This window comes from Carassius auratus, chromosome 19 (genome assembly GCF_003368295.1).
Source record: "Carassius auratus strain Wakin chromosome 19, ASM336829v1, whole genome shotgun sequence".
NCBI classification, from domain to species: domain Eukaryota; kingdom Metazoa; phylum Chordata; class Actinopteri; order Cypriniformes; family Cyprinidae; genus Carassius; species Carassius auratus.
The window spans coordinates 27,242,483-27,259,854 of record NC_039261.1 but is presented as its reverse complement, the minus strand read 5'-3'; the positions used below and the strand labels follow the sequence as shown (position 1 = coordinate 27,259,854).

General features: G+C 39.2%; 2 protein-coding genes across 7 annotated transcripts in view; one reads left to right on the top strand and one right to left on the bottom strand.

The window, feature by feature from the left end:
• The window catches only part of LOC113120050 (KAT8 regulatory NSL complex subunit 1), a 9,102-nt gene extending 7,348 nt beyond the window's left edge, over positions 1-1,754 (bottom strand). The window contains exon 1 of the mRNA XM_026289888.1: positions 1-1,754. This exon is cut by the window's left edge and continues 244 nt beyond it. Coding sequence (XP_026145673.1) covers positions 1-1,258 — 1,258 coding nt within the window. The 5' untranslated portion in view covers positions 1,259-1,754.
• Positions 1,755-1,908: 154 nt separating this feature from the next.
• On the top strand, positions 1,909-16,074 carry smarcc1b (SWI/SNF related BAF chromatin remodeling complex subunit C1b). Of its 6 annotated transcripts, none has more exons than XM_026289885.1 (28): positions 1,909-2,375; positions 3,052-3,171; positions 3,272-3,357; positions 7,160-7,241; positions 7,331-7,423; positions 7,766-7,835; positions 7,935-8,001; positions 8,105-8,180; positions 9,664-9,786; positions 9,884-9,966; positions 10,131-10,255; positions 10,346-10,405; positions 10,490-10,524; positions 10,818-10,930; positions 11,098-11,169; positions 11,256-11,369; positions 11,459-11,612; positions 11,857-11,967; positions 12,123-12,182; positions 12,481-12,739; positions 12,840-12,992; positions 14,051-14,100; positions 14,217-14,298; positions 14,724-14,842; positions 14,938-15,072; positions 15,377-15,539; positions 15,629-15,700; positions 15,801-16,074. In XM_026289885.1, the coding sequence occupies exons 1-28, from the start codon at positions 2,202-2,204 to the stop codon at positions 15,857-15,859; spliced, it is 2,910 nt and encodes a 969-aa protein (XP_026145670.1). In that variant the 5' UTR covers positions 1,909-2,201; the 3' UTR covers positions 15,860-16,074. The 6 variants fall into 6 exon arrangements, with proteins under 6 accessions (XP_026145670.1, XP_026145669.1, XP_026145667.1 ...); XM_026289884.1 differs by having other exon boundaries at positions 1,910-2,375; positions 7,932-8,001; positions 10,134-10,255; XM_026289882.1 differs by having other exon boundaries at positions 1,910-2,375; positions 7,932-8,001.
• The last annotated feature ends 1,298 nt before the right edge of the window (positions 16,075-17,372 follow it).

Genomic DNA, 17,372 nt, shown 5'->3' with positions numbered 1-17,372 from the left:
GCGTAACATGCCTCTCCACCTGCTTCACTTGTACGGCCTGCAGGCGCCTCCAGAGGTGGTCAGTCCGACCCTCCAGCTCTGCCTGCCTGCGTTTGGCATCACCCCTCACCGCCTCTATTTGCTCCGTGCTGGGGCCCTCAGTACCCTGTTCATCAATGCCCACACCTGTACCGTCACAATTCCGTGGCTCTGGCTCTGTCCCGTTAGAAGGCCCACTCTCAGACTGACAAGAAGTGATGGAGAGGGCGCACAGGGGCTTTTTTACGCAATCACGAAGGTCGGGCTCGGCTTGGAAGGAGGGTTGCGGTGGGAGGCTATCGTGAGGGGCACCGTTTCTGCTGACCCCGTTGTTATGGTTGGCGGAGCTGGAAAGAAAGGAGCGCACCCTGTAAAGTCTGACACGCCCCTTCGCAGTCCTGTATGTGGGCAGCTGGGCACTTTCATCAGGCGGGCACGCTGCGAAATTTATTTTGTGGGCCCCGGTCGTGTTTGCAGAGTGGATACGCCGTGAGGAGGTTCGCCTGAAAGTCTCAGCGGTGCTCGCGGAGCCCTTCCCGTGAGCTTCACCATTGGAACCAACGCGGCCCGCGGCGTCAGAGAAACACACCTTTTTGGAGGCTCGGGCGAAATTGCATCCCCGGCGCTTGATGACCGCGGGCTCGGGATTCCCGTGACCACACCTCGCAGCGGCTGTCATTATCTCGGTCTCGGCGTACGCCGTGTGTCCGCGTCGGACTCTCGCGGTGCGCACCGGAGGCAGTCTCGAGCTCGCTCTGCGCTCGTGCCTTCTTGTCGTAGCGCTCGTGAAATGCCGCAAACCAGCTCCTTTGTGATCAATATTAATGGTGTTATCCTCGCCTGCTCCATTGCTTTGTCTACAGAAACGCCCGCGTCCTCCGCCGTATTCCCTCGAATCCGCGCATTCGTCTCCCTCCCGTGTGATATCGGCAGCGCCGTTCGTAAAAAATCCCCCGTCGTTCATTTTCTGGGCCGCATCCGCATCGCCGGAGGTGGCATCGTCCCATTCGCGGAACGCCTGGGCCTCGGCTACGCTGCTCTCTCTGTCTGAGCTCCGCACTGGAGCAGCGCTGGTGGCTGTAGCCGCAGCGGCCGAGCTTCCGTCACCGCTGACGGGCTCACCACAGCCTCCTCCCCCGCAGCAGCGGCTGGCGCTATGCGGACACCCGGCCGCGCAACTCTCCACTCCAGGCCCGGCTGTACTAGCGCTCATTTTATTCCGATTGCTGTAATAATACATCGCTGTGTCGTTGGCATGGCCGGGTGTGAAACGAGGACATACAACGAAGCTCCGTTAACGTATTTTTCCTGTGCGAAAGGAAGACGGGCTTCTCTTTTCACCCGTCTAGCCTTTCCCTGCACTGTTGGCCGTCTCCAACACTCCCTGTTCGCACGGAGCATGCGCCATTCACTGGCCCAACCTTCGATAAAGAATTAGGAGTATTTCAAAAACTAGTTCACATTTTTCGTTTGTCACATGCCCTGTGTTGAGCTTAATTGCGCGTGGTGCTGAAAATAACGATAGATGTAAAAATAACGCTCCTAATCTGTTTAGCATTTGAGTTAATGACTTGTCTAAAGGTCTGGGATGAAAGCAGTGTTCAAGGGCAGCTGCATTTCGACATTCTTATCAAAGTGTACAAAAAACCAACATGATTTGTTCTACTATGGACCTTTTTAAAGCAATTATCAAGCAAACAGACAAAATTATGGAGAAAATAGCAATTACGCAATTTAAAAGAAATATAAATAAAATGTTATTATTATATATGTTAATATATATATATATATATATATATATATATATATATATATATATATATATATATATATATATATATATATATATATACAGCAACTATTAAATTTGTTTTTCTAATTGACCCCCGGCCATATGATTAACTAATAACGTTTCATTTCAGTGTTAAATTTAAATAGCGATGTTTAAATTTGAGTATGACTGCTGCACTAGTGTTTTGCCTTCCTAAACTTAAATATCCAACAGATTTTTGGTTTATTGTTTTCTTCTACTTTGTGTACTTGGCGGAATAATAGGCGGAATAATAGCAAGTGTTCAGTATGTAGTACGCAGTTGGCGTCTTTGGCGCTGTTTGTTTTGGCCTCACCGCTAGAGGCACTGTCTGCAGTCATTCTGGGCAGCGAATGCTAATTAGCATGTAACAATGGCTACACAAGCGCTAGGCTCTGTTGCTGGATCTACGACGAGTCAAGCCGGCTGTAGCTCTTCATTGAGCCGAAGAATGGACGGTGGACCGTGCTGTAAATTCTGGGAAAGCCCGGAAATAATCTCTCAGTTGGAGACGGTTCGCAGTTGGATTGGAAAGTATTATAAAAAGGTTCGCGAGCTAAATAGCCTGGGACCCCACATATGATGTGGTTCTGTGAAGCTTTTTTTGCTCTGGTTGTCTTGCTGTTTTTGTGGTTTTGTGATTCTTATTATCGCCTCAAACTGCAAAAGTCTCTTTTATGTGGTAGTATTTTGTCTGTGTAGAGTTTATGAATATAACTCATGTCCTCATATAATATAGACATGAACAGCTAACTCCAGAGAATACAGTCTCAGCCTGGACAGAAGTGACAACCTTCATTCTGTGTTTATTTTAGCGGTAACGTTAAAGATATGTTTATGTCAAACAACACAACTCCACCTTTTCAGTCAGTATAAAGTAAAAGACTCGGTTGTAGTTTCCATATGAGGCGGTGTTGGTAAATGTTTATTTTAGCTGCATACTAGCAGCTTTAAGTTAACAGAAACAGGTTTGTGGTCAAAGGTGTTTGTTAACACGACCTGACTGATACCCCCCACCACATGCCATGCCATCCTTGTTCACTACCCACTATGTAGGTAACACATACCTTGATGCATCTAAAAGTCTTAAACTGTTTGAATGTGAAATCCATTCAATAGTGCCAGTACAGTGTATATAGCTAAATCTATTAAACACTCAAAGGGTATGGGCCTCTTTGAAATTTGTTGTGCAATTTTAAAACCTTCTTTTTCTTCCCCTTAAGTATGTACAGCCTGATGCTCCCTCCAGCAAGTCTCTGTCTGGGCTGGTCATCCAACTGTTGCAGTTTCAGGAAGATACATTTGGCCATCGAGCAAATAACCCAAGGTTTACAAAACTACCAGTGAGTTATCACCACAACACCCAGATCAGTCATAGCATGAAACCTAGTTTTGCATAATTATGAGTTATCAGTTGTTTGATCCTTGTTTCTTTTTCTACAGGCAAAGTGTTTTCAGGACCTAAGGCCAGGTGGTGCTCTCTGCCATATTCTGGGATCAGTGTACAAGTTCAAGACCGAACAGGGCTGGTGTGTATTAATGCTAAATAGTTTTTGTCTATCAAATTTATTTATACTTTACCATTCAAAGTTTGGGGTCATTAGGGCTGCATTTACACTAGCATTTTTTTTGCTCATATCTGACACAGATCAGAATTTGTGGCACAGGTGTAAACACAAAAATCCACATGAGATCTGCTTTTTTTCGCCTTCTGATATGGGCCACTTCCAAATGTGGATTTTAATTGGATACATATCTGATATCTGGACATCTGACCTATGTCTAAACACACATATTCGATTCCCCGCAGAACTCCTAATATGAGGGTGACACTTACTACCCATAAAGAGAGTGTTATAATGCTGGTATGTATATGTGCTTGAAATTAATTGAGGTGGGAACTTTATATGTAAGAAATTGTGCTACTTTCAGTAGCTGTTTTTCAACCCCTGACCTTTGCATTTTATAAATACAATTGCCGTGCTACTAAAACCAACAATATTTTTCTTAGCAATTATTAAACCAATAAGCTTCAGTAGGCTACTCACTTGTGCATCCTCTCTCTCGCTCTCTCTCCCTCTCTCTCTCTCTCTCTCTCTCCCTCTCTCTCTCTCTTTCTTTCTATCCCTCTCTCTCTCTCTCTTTCTTTCTATCTCTGTCTCTCTCTCACACACACTTAAATTCATTCAAATTCATTCAGTCTTACAGCGTTACTTTATTCCACTAAAGATCTCTACATCTAACGAGCTGTAGATAAAATAACAAATTAAAATTGCTTTTATTTTCTGGTCTTTATCCGTTCAGTCAGACTTTGTGCTGCAAAACATCCATGACCACTGTTGTCCATGACATAATAATGTCTACATGACATGAATTATATAAATAATTTTAATAACCTAAGGGCCTACTACTGCGTGCATAGTAAAGTGATCACTGATGGGCAGGAATTAATGTAAACACATATCAGATACCAGTCATATCTAAAGTGAATTTAAACTGCCAGGTCAAAAGATTTTTGCTATGCGAATGAAAATCAATAAGGCTGTGTTTATCTGATAATAAAAAAGAAAATCAGTAAGAACAGTTATATTGTTAGGCCGGTGACACACTGGCTGCGTGGCGTGAGCTGGCTGTAGAGGGAGACCGTTGACAGACCAGGCTCATGTCTTCATTACAACAATATATACTTTTTTTTTACACACCTACACCTACGCCTACTGATAAAGGACACCGCGAAATAGATTATGTTTGACAGGTGCAATATTTGAAAATCGATAATTTTTATAATTTTTTTTAAATTACATTTATATCTGAATTTATGTCAACCTATAGACTTTCAAATATCACAATATCAGGAATTCATATGTATTTGTGTACAAAATGACATTTAAACACATTTTCCTATTATATTTTGCCTGGAAAAGCTTCCAACACGCGCGCGTCGCGGTAAAAATAGGCGTCGGTTCTATTTCTTCCAAGCAAGCGTTTTCCGCGCGGCTTGAGACGTAAGCTGTAAGCTCTAACCTGTTGACATGGGAGCCGAATTAAAAACCGACACGCCACGCGGCTGAGACGCTTGCGCCAAGCATCCAGTGTGTCGCCGGCCTTGAAAATGCTTTATTGACACAGAGTGGTTGAACAAGGTATTGCAGTCCAAATTCAAAATATTGGAGAGGGTTTATTCATCTGGCCCCTTTTCCTCAGACTTGATTAACACGCAGGTTGCCAGATTGACAACACAAACAGGAACGAGTGCCCTTGATGATGAATGAAATTAAATACGCTGTCTTCCACCAACTGGCAACCCGATGTGCCGAAATACAATTGGGTAAACTGGCAGTGGGCAGTTTTCACAAACCAAAACAAACACCAACATTTCTGGCCACAACACACAAAGGAGAATAACTGACTGTAGCATTGTTTTTCAGATAAACAAGTATGTTAACTTAACTTGTTTCTTAAATATCTGCAAACATATTATGGTATTTTTATGCTTTAGTAGAGTCAAAATCTTAACATAGAGTAGTTCGTTCACCAGCTTCAGTGAAAGTTAACATGCCTAGCATTTTCGACTCATACATTACACGTCACACACTGATGTCACGTGTCTTCACGGGACCTTTACAGGTTGTGTATGAACCCACGCACATATTCCGGGTAATCACTGGCAGTGTGAAAGTGCAAAATCTAGTGACCCGGGAACAATTGTCGGGACACATTACCCATGTTTTTTTCCAGAATCACAGTGTGAAAGGGCTAAAGTGAAGTAGATAAAAACATCCTCAAAAGCTAGATAGACATCATGCCGAGATCCAAAGAAATTCAGAAACAAATGAGAATAAGTAATTGTGATCTGTCAGTCTGGAAAAGGTTATAAAGCCATTTCGGCCATAAAGGACTCCAGCAAAACACAGTGAGAGCTATTATTCACAAATGGCAAAAACATGGAACAGTGGAGAACCTTCCCAGGAATGGCCAGCCGACCGAAATTACCCCAAGAGCACAGTGACGACTCATCCAAGAGGTCACAAAAGACCCCACAACAACATCCAGAGAAATGCAGGCCTCACTTGCCTCAGTTAAGATCAGTGTTCATGACTCTACCATAAGAAAGAGACTAGACAAAAATCATTCCAGCAGTAAAATATGGTGGTATTAGTGTGATGGTCTGGGGCTGTTTTGCTGCTTCAGGACCTGGAAGACTTGCTGTGATAAATGGAACCATGCATTTTGCTGTTTACCAAAAAATCCTGAAGGGGAATGTCCAGCCATCTGTTTGTGACCTCAAGCTGAAGCAAACTTGAGTTCTGCAACAGGACAATGATCCAAAACACACAAGCAAGTCCACATCTGAAAGGCTGAATGGCTGAAGAAAAACAAAAGACTTTGGAGTGGCCTAGTCAAAGTCCTGACCTGAACCCTATTGAGATGCTTATGGCATGACCTTAAAAAGGCGGTTCATGCTTGAAAACCTTCCAATGTGGCTGAATTACAACAATTCTGCATAGATGAGTGGAACAAAATTCCTTCACCGCGCTATAACAACTCATTGCAAGTTATCGCAAATGCTTGATTGAATAAGGGTGGCCCAATGGGTTATTAGGTTTAGAGGGCAAACACTTTTTCACACAGGGCCATGTAGTTTTGGATTTTGTTTTCCCTTAATAATAAAATCCTTCATTTGAAAACTGCATGTTGTATTCACTTGTGTTATCTTTTAATAATATTTACATTTGTTTTATCTGAAACATTAAAGTGTGACAAACATGCAAAAAAACAAAAGAAATCAGGAAGGGGGCCAACCCTTTTTTCACACCACTGTACATCACCTTTAAATATTACTGAAATATAATTATAATTTCAAATAACTCTTTATAGTTATTTTAAAATGAAATTTGTTCCTGAATTTTCATCAGTCATCACAGTTTTCAGTGTCACATGATTCTTCAGAAATCATTCTAATATGCCGATTTGCTGCTCAAGAAGCATTTCTTATTATTCTAAATGTTGAAAAGAGATATGCCTCTTAATATTTTTGTGGAAATGAAATGGATGAATAGGAAGTAGTAAAGAACAGCAAATCTTTTGTAGCACTGTAAATGTCTTCACTGCCACTTTTGATCAATTTAATGCATCCTTGCTGAATAAATAACCTTACTGACCTCAACCTTTTAAATGATTATAGTGCATATATAATGATTTTAAAGTTGCTTATACCATGATGTAAGATTTTGATCACCATACAGCCTGCCGCTTACACTAAATGTAAATGATAATTTGTGATGTCAAACTTATTTCATTAACTCTGTGTTCTTTTATTTTTTATTAAAGGAGACGCTTTGATCTTCAGAACCCATCCAGAATGGATCTCAATGTGGAGATGTTCATATCTGTGGAGAAAACTCTGACACAGGTATTTGTGCTTGGATCTTGTGTGAAGACAAAGATCTTAAGCAGGTGTATGAATGGTGCAGTATATGACCTCTGGTTTGTTTGTGCTAGAATAACTTATTAAGCAGACCTGTGGTGTACCTGTCTCCTGATCTTGAGCAGAAGCAAGCTCTTAAACTCAAAGACATTGTTGAGCGACACCAGGTAAGTGGAAAAATAAAAGAAACTAAAGAAATGGGAAAATATATCCAATACACACTAGACACTTCAGATGGGCATTTAGAGGAATTTTGTAGTCACATACTCAAACAAATTAAAAAGATATTAAATTGTAACAAGTATTTCTGAGCTAAGTTCATCCCATCCAATTTATAAATGTGAAAACAATTTTCTTCCATATTTATCCTGACAACCTGTTAATAATCAGGCTTTCTGTAAAGTAAAATTAATTAGTGAAAAAAAACTTTTCTCTGTAAACTAGTTGATTACTTATTGATTACATTATCGATTAGTTTATGTACACAACTTTTTTGCTTGCATTTTCAGGGCACAGTGACAGAGGAGAAGTCACACGCCTCCCACCAAATATACCCATCCCCCTCCACAGCAGATGAAGGTGTGTTTTAATTTTGTGTATCTTTTCAGTCCGCTCCTATATTTGTGGAAAAGTTCACATCTGTGTGTTAAATGTTAACTGTTTGGTCTTCTCCAGAAGAGTGGCTTAGACCAGTAATGCGATTGGATCGGCAAGTGATGGTTCATTGGGGCATGTTTCCAGACAGGTAGAGAAAACATCACACCCACATTTGCACAAAATATTTGGATTAGTAAATGCTACATTTTGCTCTGTACACAGCTTATGCTTTTATACTTTATTTTTTTCAGTTATGACTCCCTTATATCAGCAAGTGATGTAGATGGAGAAGTAGAGGAACCTCCCAACCCAGACAGGTGCCGGAAGGTGAAAAAAATAATCATTTTAGCATTGAGTTCCCCAAACAAATCTTTGCATGTTGTTTTGTCCCTTGTGTTGGGTTCCAGTGATTAGAAATATTAAATATCGAGATGGGCTTTTATATTGAAGTGATAATAAAGTAAGAATATCTACTTTAAAGAGCCAGTAAGATGAAAATTCTAAGCTTCCTATCACTGTTTATAAGTCCTGTACATTAGGTTTAAATCCATCCAAGGTTAAAAAACATTGTTATTTTGTCAAAATATAATTTTAAAATTACCTCAATTCTCAGAGATCCCCAAACGGTTCGCGCGAAGCTGTTCAAAAGATTCAGTTTCCTTAAACCCCACCTTTCGGTAGCATACTGTGTTCTGATTGGTCAACTAACATAACCAGTTTGGATTGGTTGTTCGCACACACCTCCACGGTAAACTATGCGCTAGCATCTGTTTGGGGTGAATGATGTCTTATTCCTCTCATCGCGAAGCAAACAGTAAAATAAAAAACTTGAACAGTCTCGCTGCCTTTTCTTCTGTGTGGGTGTATTCAAGCCGCGCGCTTCAGTTTGAATCTGAATAGCGCGTTCAGCGCGGGGGCGTGGTCACATTAGATATAAGGAAGGGAGACATAAAAAACAGACATCCCATTGTTTTCATATGGATTACTTTATCACAGAATATCTGTTTTCAGCAGCACTTGTTTAGTTCTAAAGTAGACATGTCAAGCTTTCTATAGATATCTCTCTCATGTCTTTTCGTTGAGTATTCACGGAGTTACACTTCATTTTAATGACGTGTTTGTACATGACGATCAGCGCAGACCAAGGCTGCAGACAGCACACATACTGATAAGATGCTCGGGAGAAAAAGACACATAACTTCATTATCATACTTCGCGTTGTGATTCGGAGATGCTCGTTGTTCTAAATAAAGTTGGTAATGAACCATCTTTTATGGCCAAACGCTTTGAAAATCCCGCTGTACTCACCGAGATTAGAAAAGCAGTCATCAGTGAAATGTTGTGAACACAACAGAAGGGATTTGTTGTACTGCTCTGGTATTGTAAAAATGAATTTTAGCCATTGGTTCTTCTGATTTTCATTCTTTGGCAGTGAAAACAAACTTGCCTTTACAATTAAAAACACACTGTCTCCTCGACATGATGCTATCACACCAACCAGAGCGTCTGTGTGGGGGTGTGGGGCAGGTCAGAGTTCCTTTTCTCCCAAGACGGTAGGCGGAGATTATTATGCAAAGTGTTCCTAGTGACGTACATAGAGATCTGCAAAAGATTTGAAATCTATAACGACTCATTTCAGCGATTCAGTTTCGACTCCTTACTCTAGAAGACAATAACTTTATAAATCGTGTACTTTTTGGTTTAATTACTTTGCACATTGTTTACACAGATGGAGAGCTACATCATACACTGTAATACAGGTAATTTTTGATTTCCCATCTGTGTGGCTCTTTAATGTATCATTTCTCAGGTTCGTGCTAAATGGGTTCTCGACACAGACTCGTATAATGAGTGGATGAATGAGGAAGATTATGAGATCGATGAGAATGGGAATAGTATGAGTTTCAGAAGGCGTATCTACCGAAGCACAGAGGTATGTTTATCTAATTTCATTACTTTTTGAGTTGCTGTTGGTATGGCACTTTGTTTTCATTTTTATATGTATATATTTATTTATTTTTCTCTTATAAAAGGAACAGAAACCTGGAAAGAAGCGGCGACGCTCCCCGTCTCCACCTCCTTCTGAATCTAAAAAGAAAGGAGGAAAGAAAAGGTTAAATCTACTTTTTTGTTCACTGGAATGTGACATATTTTGTAACCAGTGCAGGAAAGGTTAATGTTGGAAATCACTGTAGCTTTTTTCTCCGAAGGAGTGGATCAAATTCTTTGTACACTGAGACAAAATTGCAATAACTCATTTAATTTTGTGTAATCTAGTAGCTCAGGTGTGTATAAGAGGCGTGGTCTGCCAGAGGAAGCGGAGCCAGAGGAAGACCTCACTAAAGACATGGAAGATCCCACACCTGTCCTTAACATGGAGGAGGTCATTCTGCCTAAAAATGGTAAGGTTCTTTTTTCTTCTTCTCTGTTAAGCGCTCATGTTAATGTTAAGAGTGTTACTTGTTATTTATTCTTATTATCATTTGCTACAGTGAACCTGAAAAAAGACAGTGAAAACACTCCAGTCAAAGGAGGCATTATGGCTGATTTAGGTAAGTTTGTTTGTGGAATTTACTATTCGGTGAATCATGTTTGTATTTCAGTAGTAACCCTGAATACCTTTGTGTTTTCCTCAGATGACCAGGAAGAAGACCTGCTTTCAGGTGTCAGAGTAAGTCAGTCTAACTTAACAAAATTATATGTTTTAAATCCCAAAAAACTTTAGACCAAGTGCATGACCAAAAACTTCCAAGAATGTTTTCCAAGAAAAGCGCAAAAGAATAGAATACTGCAACATTGCTCTTAATTCTATTCTAGTTCTTCTTTCATGGTTTCTTCTGTCCAGCTAATACAAAATCTACATCCAGAACCCAGTTATAGTCAAGCCCTAGTTTAAAGGAACTCTAGCTCACAATATCTACCATGTGCTTTAAATATTTAAGTTCTGACCTATTGTGTGTGTAGGATGAGGAGGAGCAGAGGGAGTTCGGCCGTGGGATGGAGGGGGAGGAGAGTGCCACAGAGCAAACGCATCACATCATTGTGCCCACCTATTCCTCCTGGTTCGACTACAACTGGTGAGGGTTTAACTGTACAAGTGTCCGGATTACACCAACTCACATTCTCAGTTTTGCAGTACATAGATGTCATGTACATAGATGTTCTGAACATAAACGGGCATTTAATATTCTTACTCAATATTTTTTGTGAGGAATAATAGTGCTTTTTTATTTTTGTGCATTAGTATTCATCAGATAGAGAGACGAGCTCTGCCTGAGTTCTTCAATGGCAAGAATAAGTCCAAAACACCAGAAATGTAAGTCAGTGTTTATGCAAAAATACTATTTGTATCAGGTTCATCATCCTGAACTCTACACAAACATGTTCATATCTTGTTTGTAGATATCTTGCATACCGCAACTTCATGATTGATACATACCGGCTAAACCCTCAGGAGTATTTAACCTCATCCTCCTGTAGACGAAACCTGACCGGAGATGTGTGTGCACTTATAAGGTGTGTATATTCACTTGTACCCACTTAATTTGACACCGGTTCATAAATGATTTGTAATGCATTTATAAACTGGCTTGTGTGCATTTTAGGGTTCATTCATTTTTGGAGCAGTGGGGGTTGATCAACTACCAGGTAGATGCAGAAAGTCGACCCCTCCCCATGGGTCCGCCCCCAACACCACACTTTAATGTTCTTACAGACTCACCGTCTGGACTCGTCCCACTACAGCACAGACCCTTACAGGTAATGCAGTAGTGCCAAACTCTAAATCTGTGCCTTAAATGATCAGTTCTTAGATTACGGTCAGCTGTTCATGTCACAAGACTGAGCCTTTCCCTCTTTTATTACTTGCCTACTCACTGTTTCAAATAAAGGCACGTGAAATATTGATTTGAGTTGAAAACAATTAGTTGCCTGCAAAAATGATACATTTCAGTGATCATTATAAAATATTGTAATTATTTAAATTTATTTTGTGTGTTCGAAGGTTTCCGCTTCTCAGCATATGTTGCATTTCCCAGAAAAACTGAGAGAAAAACCGTCTGACCTGCAGAACTTTGGTTTGCGGACTGATATTTATGCTAAGAAACATCCAAAGGTAAAAACCACAAGCATTGTTTGAAACATTCATCATTTGAGCAGTGTTTTACCAAAACATTTTAGAATATATTTATACGTTTGAGAATCAGCACCCTGAAAACTGTGTGCCTGCCTGCTTTTGTCTTTTTTTCTTTTTTTTTCTTCTTCTTTTAGAGTAAAGGTGCAAGCGCAGGGGGAGAATGGACAGAACAGGAAACACTCTTACTTTTGGAGGTAATTTTTTTTAATTGTTTAGCCTAAATTAAAATGTATTTTGTATTGTAATGTTTTGTAATTTTTAGTTGAAAATGTAGTGTAGAAAAATGAAAAGTATATGGGCCTGTACATATATCACAATAATGATTATATAATTACCTACATTTTTATGTAGTAATGGTTTAAAATGCAAGACTTAATTTTATACAGTATGTAAAATGAAGTACCTGCTCCATCTCTCTATTCCTGAAGGGTTCTTGGCCTGAAAGTAGGAGTGATTATGTGTAGTTTTTGTATTCCATGTCTTTCTTTTCAGGCTTTGGAGATGTATAAAGATGACTGGAATAAGGTGTCAGAGCATGTGGGCAGTCGCACACAGGACGACTGTATTCTTCACTTCTTACGGTTGCCCATAGAGGACCCATACCTAGAGAACTCTGAAGCCTCAATGGGTCCTCTGGCCTATCAGCCTGTCCCTTTCAGCCAGTCAGAAAACCCTGTAATGAGCACGGTTGCTTTTCTTGCATCTGTGGTTGACCCTCGAGTGGCCTCTGCAGCCGCCAAGGCAGCTTTAGGTAAGAGTTAGTGTGTGTGTGTGTGTGTGTGTGTGTGTGCTGATTTGAAGATTTGTGTAGTAAGAGAAAATATGAACGTAATGTTTGAACTGTCTTCCAGAGGAATTCTCAAAAGCAAGAGAAGAGGCCCCACCAAAGATATTCAGTGCCAGCTTTCACAAAACACAGCCACTTGGGCATAATTTAGATCCGGCCTTTACACTCCAAACGGGCAGCATTGCGGAACTTGATCCTGACCATTCAGAAAAGACTGGTACTCATCTCCCTTTTTGTATACGTGATGCTTTTGTGATTTATATAGTGGCAAGATTTTATAAATCCCTTTGAATTCACTTTTTAAATGCATGTTAAAGGGATAGTTCGACCAAAAATGAAAGTCGTGTTTAATCACTCCCCCCATGTCGTTCCAAACCTGTAAGACCTCTTCAGAACACAAATGAAGATATTGTTGATGATTTTCAAGAGCTTTCTGACCCTCCATAGATAGCAGGGGTACAACCATGATCAAGGGACAGAAACGAAGCAAAGTCGTCATTAAAATAGTACATGAGACGTCAGTGGTTAAAACTTAATCTCCACAGTGGCAGCACGGCAAACGGGATGAGGAGAAGAATTGAAGAAAGTTGTTATTTTTGTTCTCTTTGCGCACCAAAAAATAGCTTAAAAAACAAAACCCCTAGCTTAACAAATTAACAGACATTAATTTATTTTTTTACGAAATTAATACATTCAGCAGGTAAGCTGACCCATTATAAAAATATTTGTTACAAGATAATTATATTTCAAATAAATGCTGTTCTTTTGAACTTTATATATATATATATATATATATATATATATATATATATATATATATATATATATATATATATATATATATATATTCATAAACATTCATATATTCAAACATAATCAGCATATGAGATGGATTTGTTTTAGGATCATGTAAAATATATTAAAAGAGATCATTTATTGTAAATTTTCATAATATTTCAAATTTTTCCCAATAAATGCAGCCTTGGTGAGCATACAATAATTATTTCATAAACATTAAAAAAGGCTTACTGTCCCAAATGTTGAATAGTGCATGTTAAAACTTGAGATTCATTAAAGAATAATTGGAATGGTCATAGTTGAAACATCCAGAGGAGGGCAGTAAGTCAAAGAAAAGTTTCATAATGTTGAATGTCATTGAATCAATGTCTTATATAGCCTTTGTACATACAATTTTATATAATACCTTTTATGATGAATATTGTGATAATGATAAATATATAGTTTTTAATATATATATTTTGTTTTTGTTTTCAGATATGAGTGGTATAGAAACAATGAACACTGAATATGAACCGCATGAAAAGGTATGAGAACCTTCTTAAGACACAAATAATCATCCATTCTGATATTTCATGTTCTTCATTCACAAATCTTAACAAGCAAAGTGTGATTTTCACTGAGTCTGTGCTTTCTGTTGTAGCTTGAGGGTGACAGCATCTTGGGAGAGGGAGAGCGTGTGAAGAACGAGGAGAAAGAAGAGAGTGAAGGAGAGAGCACAGCAGGTCAGAGAATCACAGATGCTCTGCATATTAAATCTTCTCCATTGATTCGTCTTGATTTAACACAGTGCTGCTATATTTTTAAATAGTTATTGTTAGTTGCAGTTGGTTTGACGGCTCAGGTACACCAAAGCTGTGGGCAAAATAGTATACTACTATACTATTCAGACTACGTTTGAAAGGAATTTATTTTCTGTATGGATGGGATGCCCGGATTTCCTAGCATTTTCTCCATGCACCGTGCCTTAAGCTATTGTATAAAAACCTATATATGTAATTACAAAAAGCTGAACCCGGCCGTAGCACTTATTTATGACAGGGGCTTTATATGCTTATATAGTCTTTGTTTCTCACAATGTATACTATTTCTAAACAACAAGTAAAAAAAGTAGTCATGCAATCCCTACTGTATTTCTTCATCTATCCAGAGAAGAGTTTTGACATGGGTCTCACCCAAGGGGACAGGGAGGTGATGAAGAGGAGGGTGGAGGGAAGCATTGCCACAGCTGCTGCTGCAGCACTGGCCTCCGCAGCTACCAAAGCAAAGGTGGATGTCAAACCGCTCCCGTGACCATTAATAGTGTCAAAAATAGTGATTTATCTGAACGTACTCTTCTCTTTCTTCCTCTTATTTCCCTCTAGCACTTGTCTGCAGTAGAAGAGAGGAAAATCAAATCTCTGGTGGCTCTGCTGGTTGAGACTCAGATGAAAAAGTTGGAGATCAAACTGAGACACTTTGAAGAGCTGGAGACCATTATGGATCGGGAAAAAGAGGCTGTGAGTTCGAGTGCCTTGTTCAAACAAGACCACTTCAAGAAACTTTCGAGAGCAGACTAAATTATTTTTCAGTGCAAGAGTGTTTGTCGACATGCATCTTAATTGCCATTGATCTCTTAAAGGGATAGTTTACCAAAAAATGAAAGCGTTATCGTTTACTCACCCTCATGTTGTTCCAAACCTCTATAAGAGGTTCTAATTTTGTCTTTATTTAAACCAAGAAAGATCTTGGAAACTGCTAACTGCATTTTTAATGTGAAGATTTCAGGTTGTTTGAACTTCATTTGATATATTTCTTTTGTAGCTGGAGCAGCAGAGACAGCAGTTATTGTCGGAGAGGCAGAACTTCCACCTGGAGCAGGTGAAATATGCTGAGATGAAGGCACGGCAGAATGTAGAACAGCAGCAACCAGCAGGAGCTACACAGAGCAGCAGTAGTACAGCCCAATCCAACCCTCTTCACCACGGTACACTCTCCTATAAATCACAGTCAGTGCTTTGGTCTCATGCACACTGTTATTAGTCCTAATATCACTGGTTTCTGTTCCCTCCTTAGGTCGTTCTGCGGTCAGTGCTGGTACTGGAGAGATTGTGGGTGCTCGGCACTCTGGTGCTCCCAATGGCATGTGTGAGTAACACATGCCTCAACTCAAATGCTGATCAAACCTTTTGAATCCAGCTGCTTTTTATTTTTTCCCAACTGAGACCAAACTCCACTGTCCTCACAGGCGATGGGGGCACACCCATGCAACGTCTTCACAACGCCTTAAGACCCAAACTCAGTTAGATGACATCATTATCCACATTCAGCTTTACAATAGCACCTCTTCTGTGTATATTTAATATTTTTTTAAACATTGATGCTGGCATATAAGGGTCAGATTTGAGGCTTTTCGTTGCCATATCTGTCTGTACTTAATGTTTGTACATCTGTTTTTGTATTGCCACCAAGTGCTAAAATATTGGTTTTAGTAAGAATAAATATTTTATATGAAGTTATAACTTCTTGAGTGTGCTCATCTATTGAAGGGTTTACTTTAGAAAGTTTTCTACTGCTTTTGTATTTTTAATTTAGTAGCTTATTCTCTGTTGCGTTTCATTTAATGTGTGGGGTATTTCAGCAGTCAACGGTTCTTAACTATGAAGAAAACTGGGCTGCGCCATTACTTGATCTGCTCCAGATGTATTGTTAAAATCTTTAATTTTTAAAAGAAGCTCTTAGATCACAGGTCACTCTAGTGCACAAGGTTTGGGAAAAGCTCCTTTCCATAAGTGAGCTCATAAATGAGATTTGTGAGCTACAGGCTTCAAGTGAAGATTTTCAGCAAATACACTTTTATTATATGGAAAGAAGCAGCTACATTTTCTTTAAATAGTGTCCGGTGTGTTCGACTTAAGGAAGAGTCACAAATTTGCAGCAACGTAAAGTAATTATAATTTTAGGCTGAACTGTCCCTTTGAGAATTGTTATAGAAAGGGTACCCTGGCAACTCACTGAATTAGGTTTGTGGAAGTACTAACATGACAAGGAAAATGAGAAACGCACATGTTAGGGAAAATAAAATAAAAATAGACGTACAGTATATGGTGATGAATAATGGCTCTGAAAGCAACTGTATCAAAGAAACAAAGAGTTATTCTTACGAGAAGGTCAAACAGTCATTCAGAGCATCTGTAGAGTGTGTGACAAAGTATACCCTTAGTCCCAATCTTTTATATTCTATCTAAACTATACCAAGATATTCTCTTATTAACCAGTTGTGATGCATATGGATTACATTTTCCTTTTATGGGACCCCTTTCTAAAATAAATTTTACAAAAATTGTCTAATACCGGTTTTGAAACATGGTATCAACATAAGCATGAAGATAGACACAGAAGAAGCTTGATGATAAAGTCATTTTCCATCAGCACAAAATTACGAAAACCTAAAAAATTTAAATATAAATTAAAAGTTATTTTAAAATATTTATTAATGCTATAATTTTACTTTTAAGAATTGCTAAAACTTAATATGCAAACTATATTAAATTAAAACCTAATTTTGCAAATTCATAAATATAATTTATATTTTACTGGTTAAAAAAAAATACCAATTTCCTCTTTGACCAAGGATAATTTCCACAGATCGCACTGATTTTAGAGGAAACAAGTTATGGAGTGTACCTCCCCTCTACACAGTGTTCATTTATGTTTGGACGGGCTTCTATGGGTGACCCAATTTCAGACGCTTTGTTCTGGGGAGCCACCTGCATCAGTTTTGTACCTTAAAGGGACAGTTCACCCAAAAATTTAAATT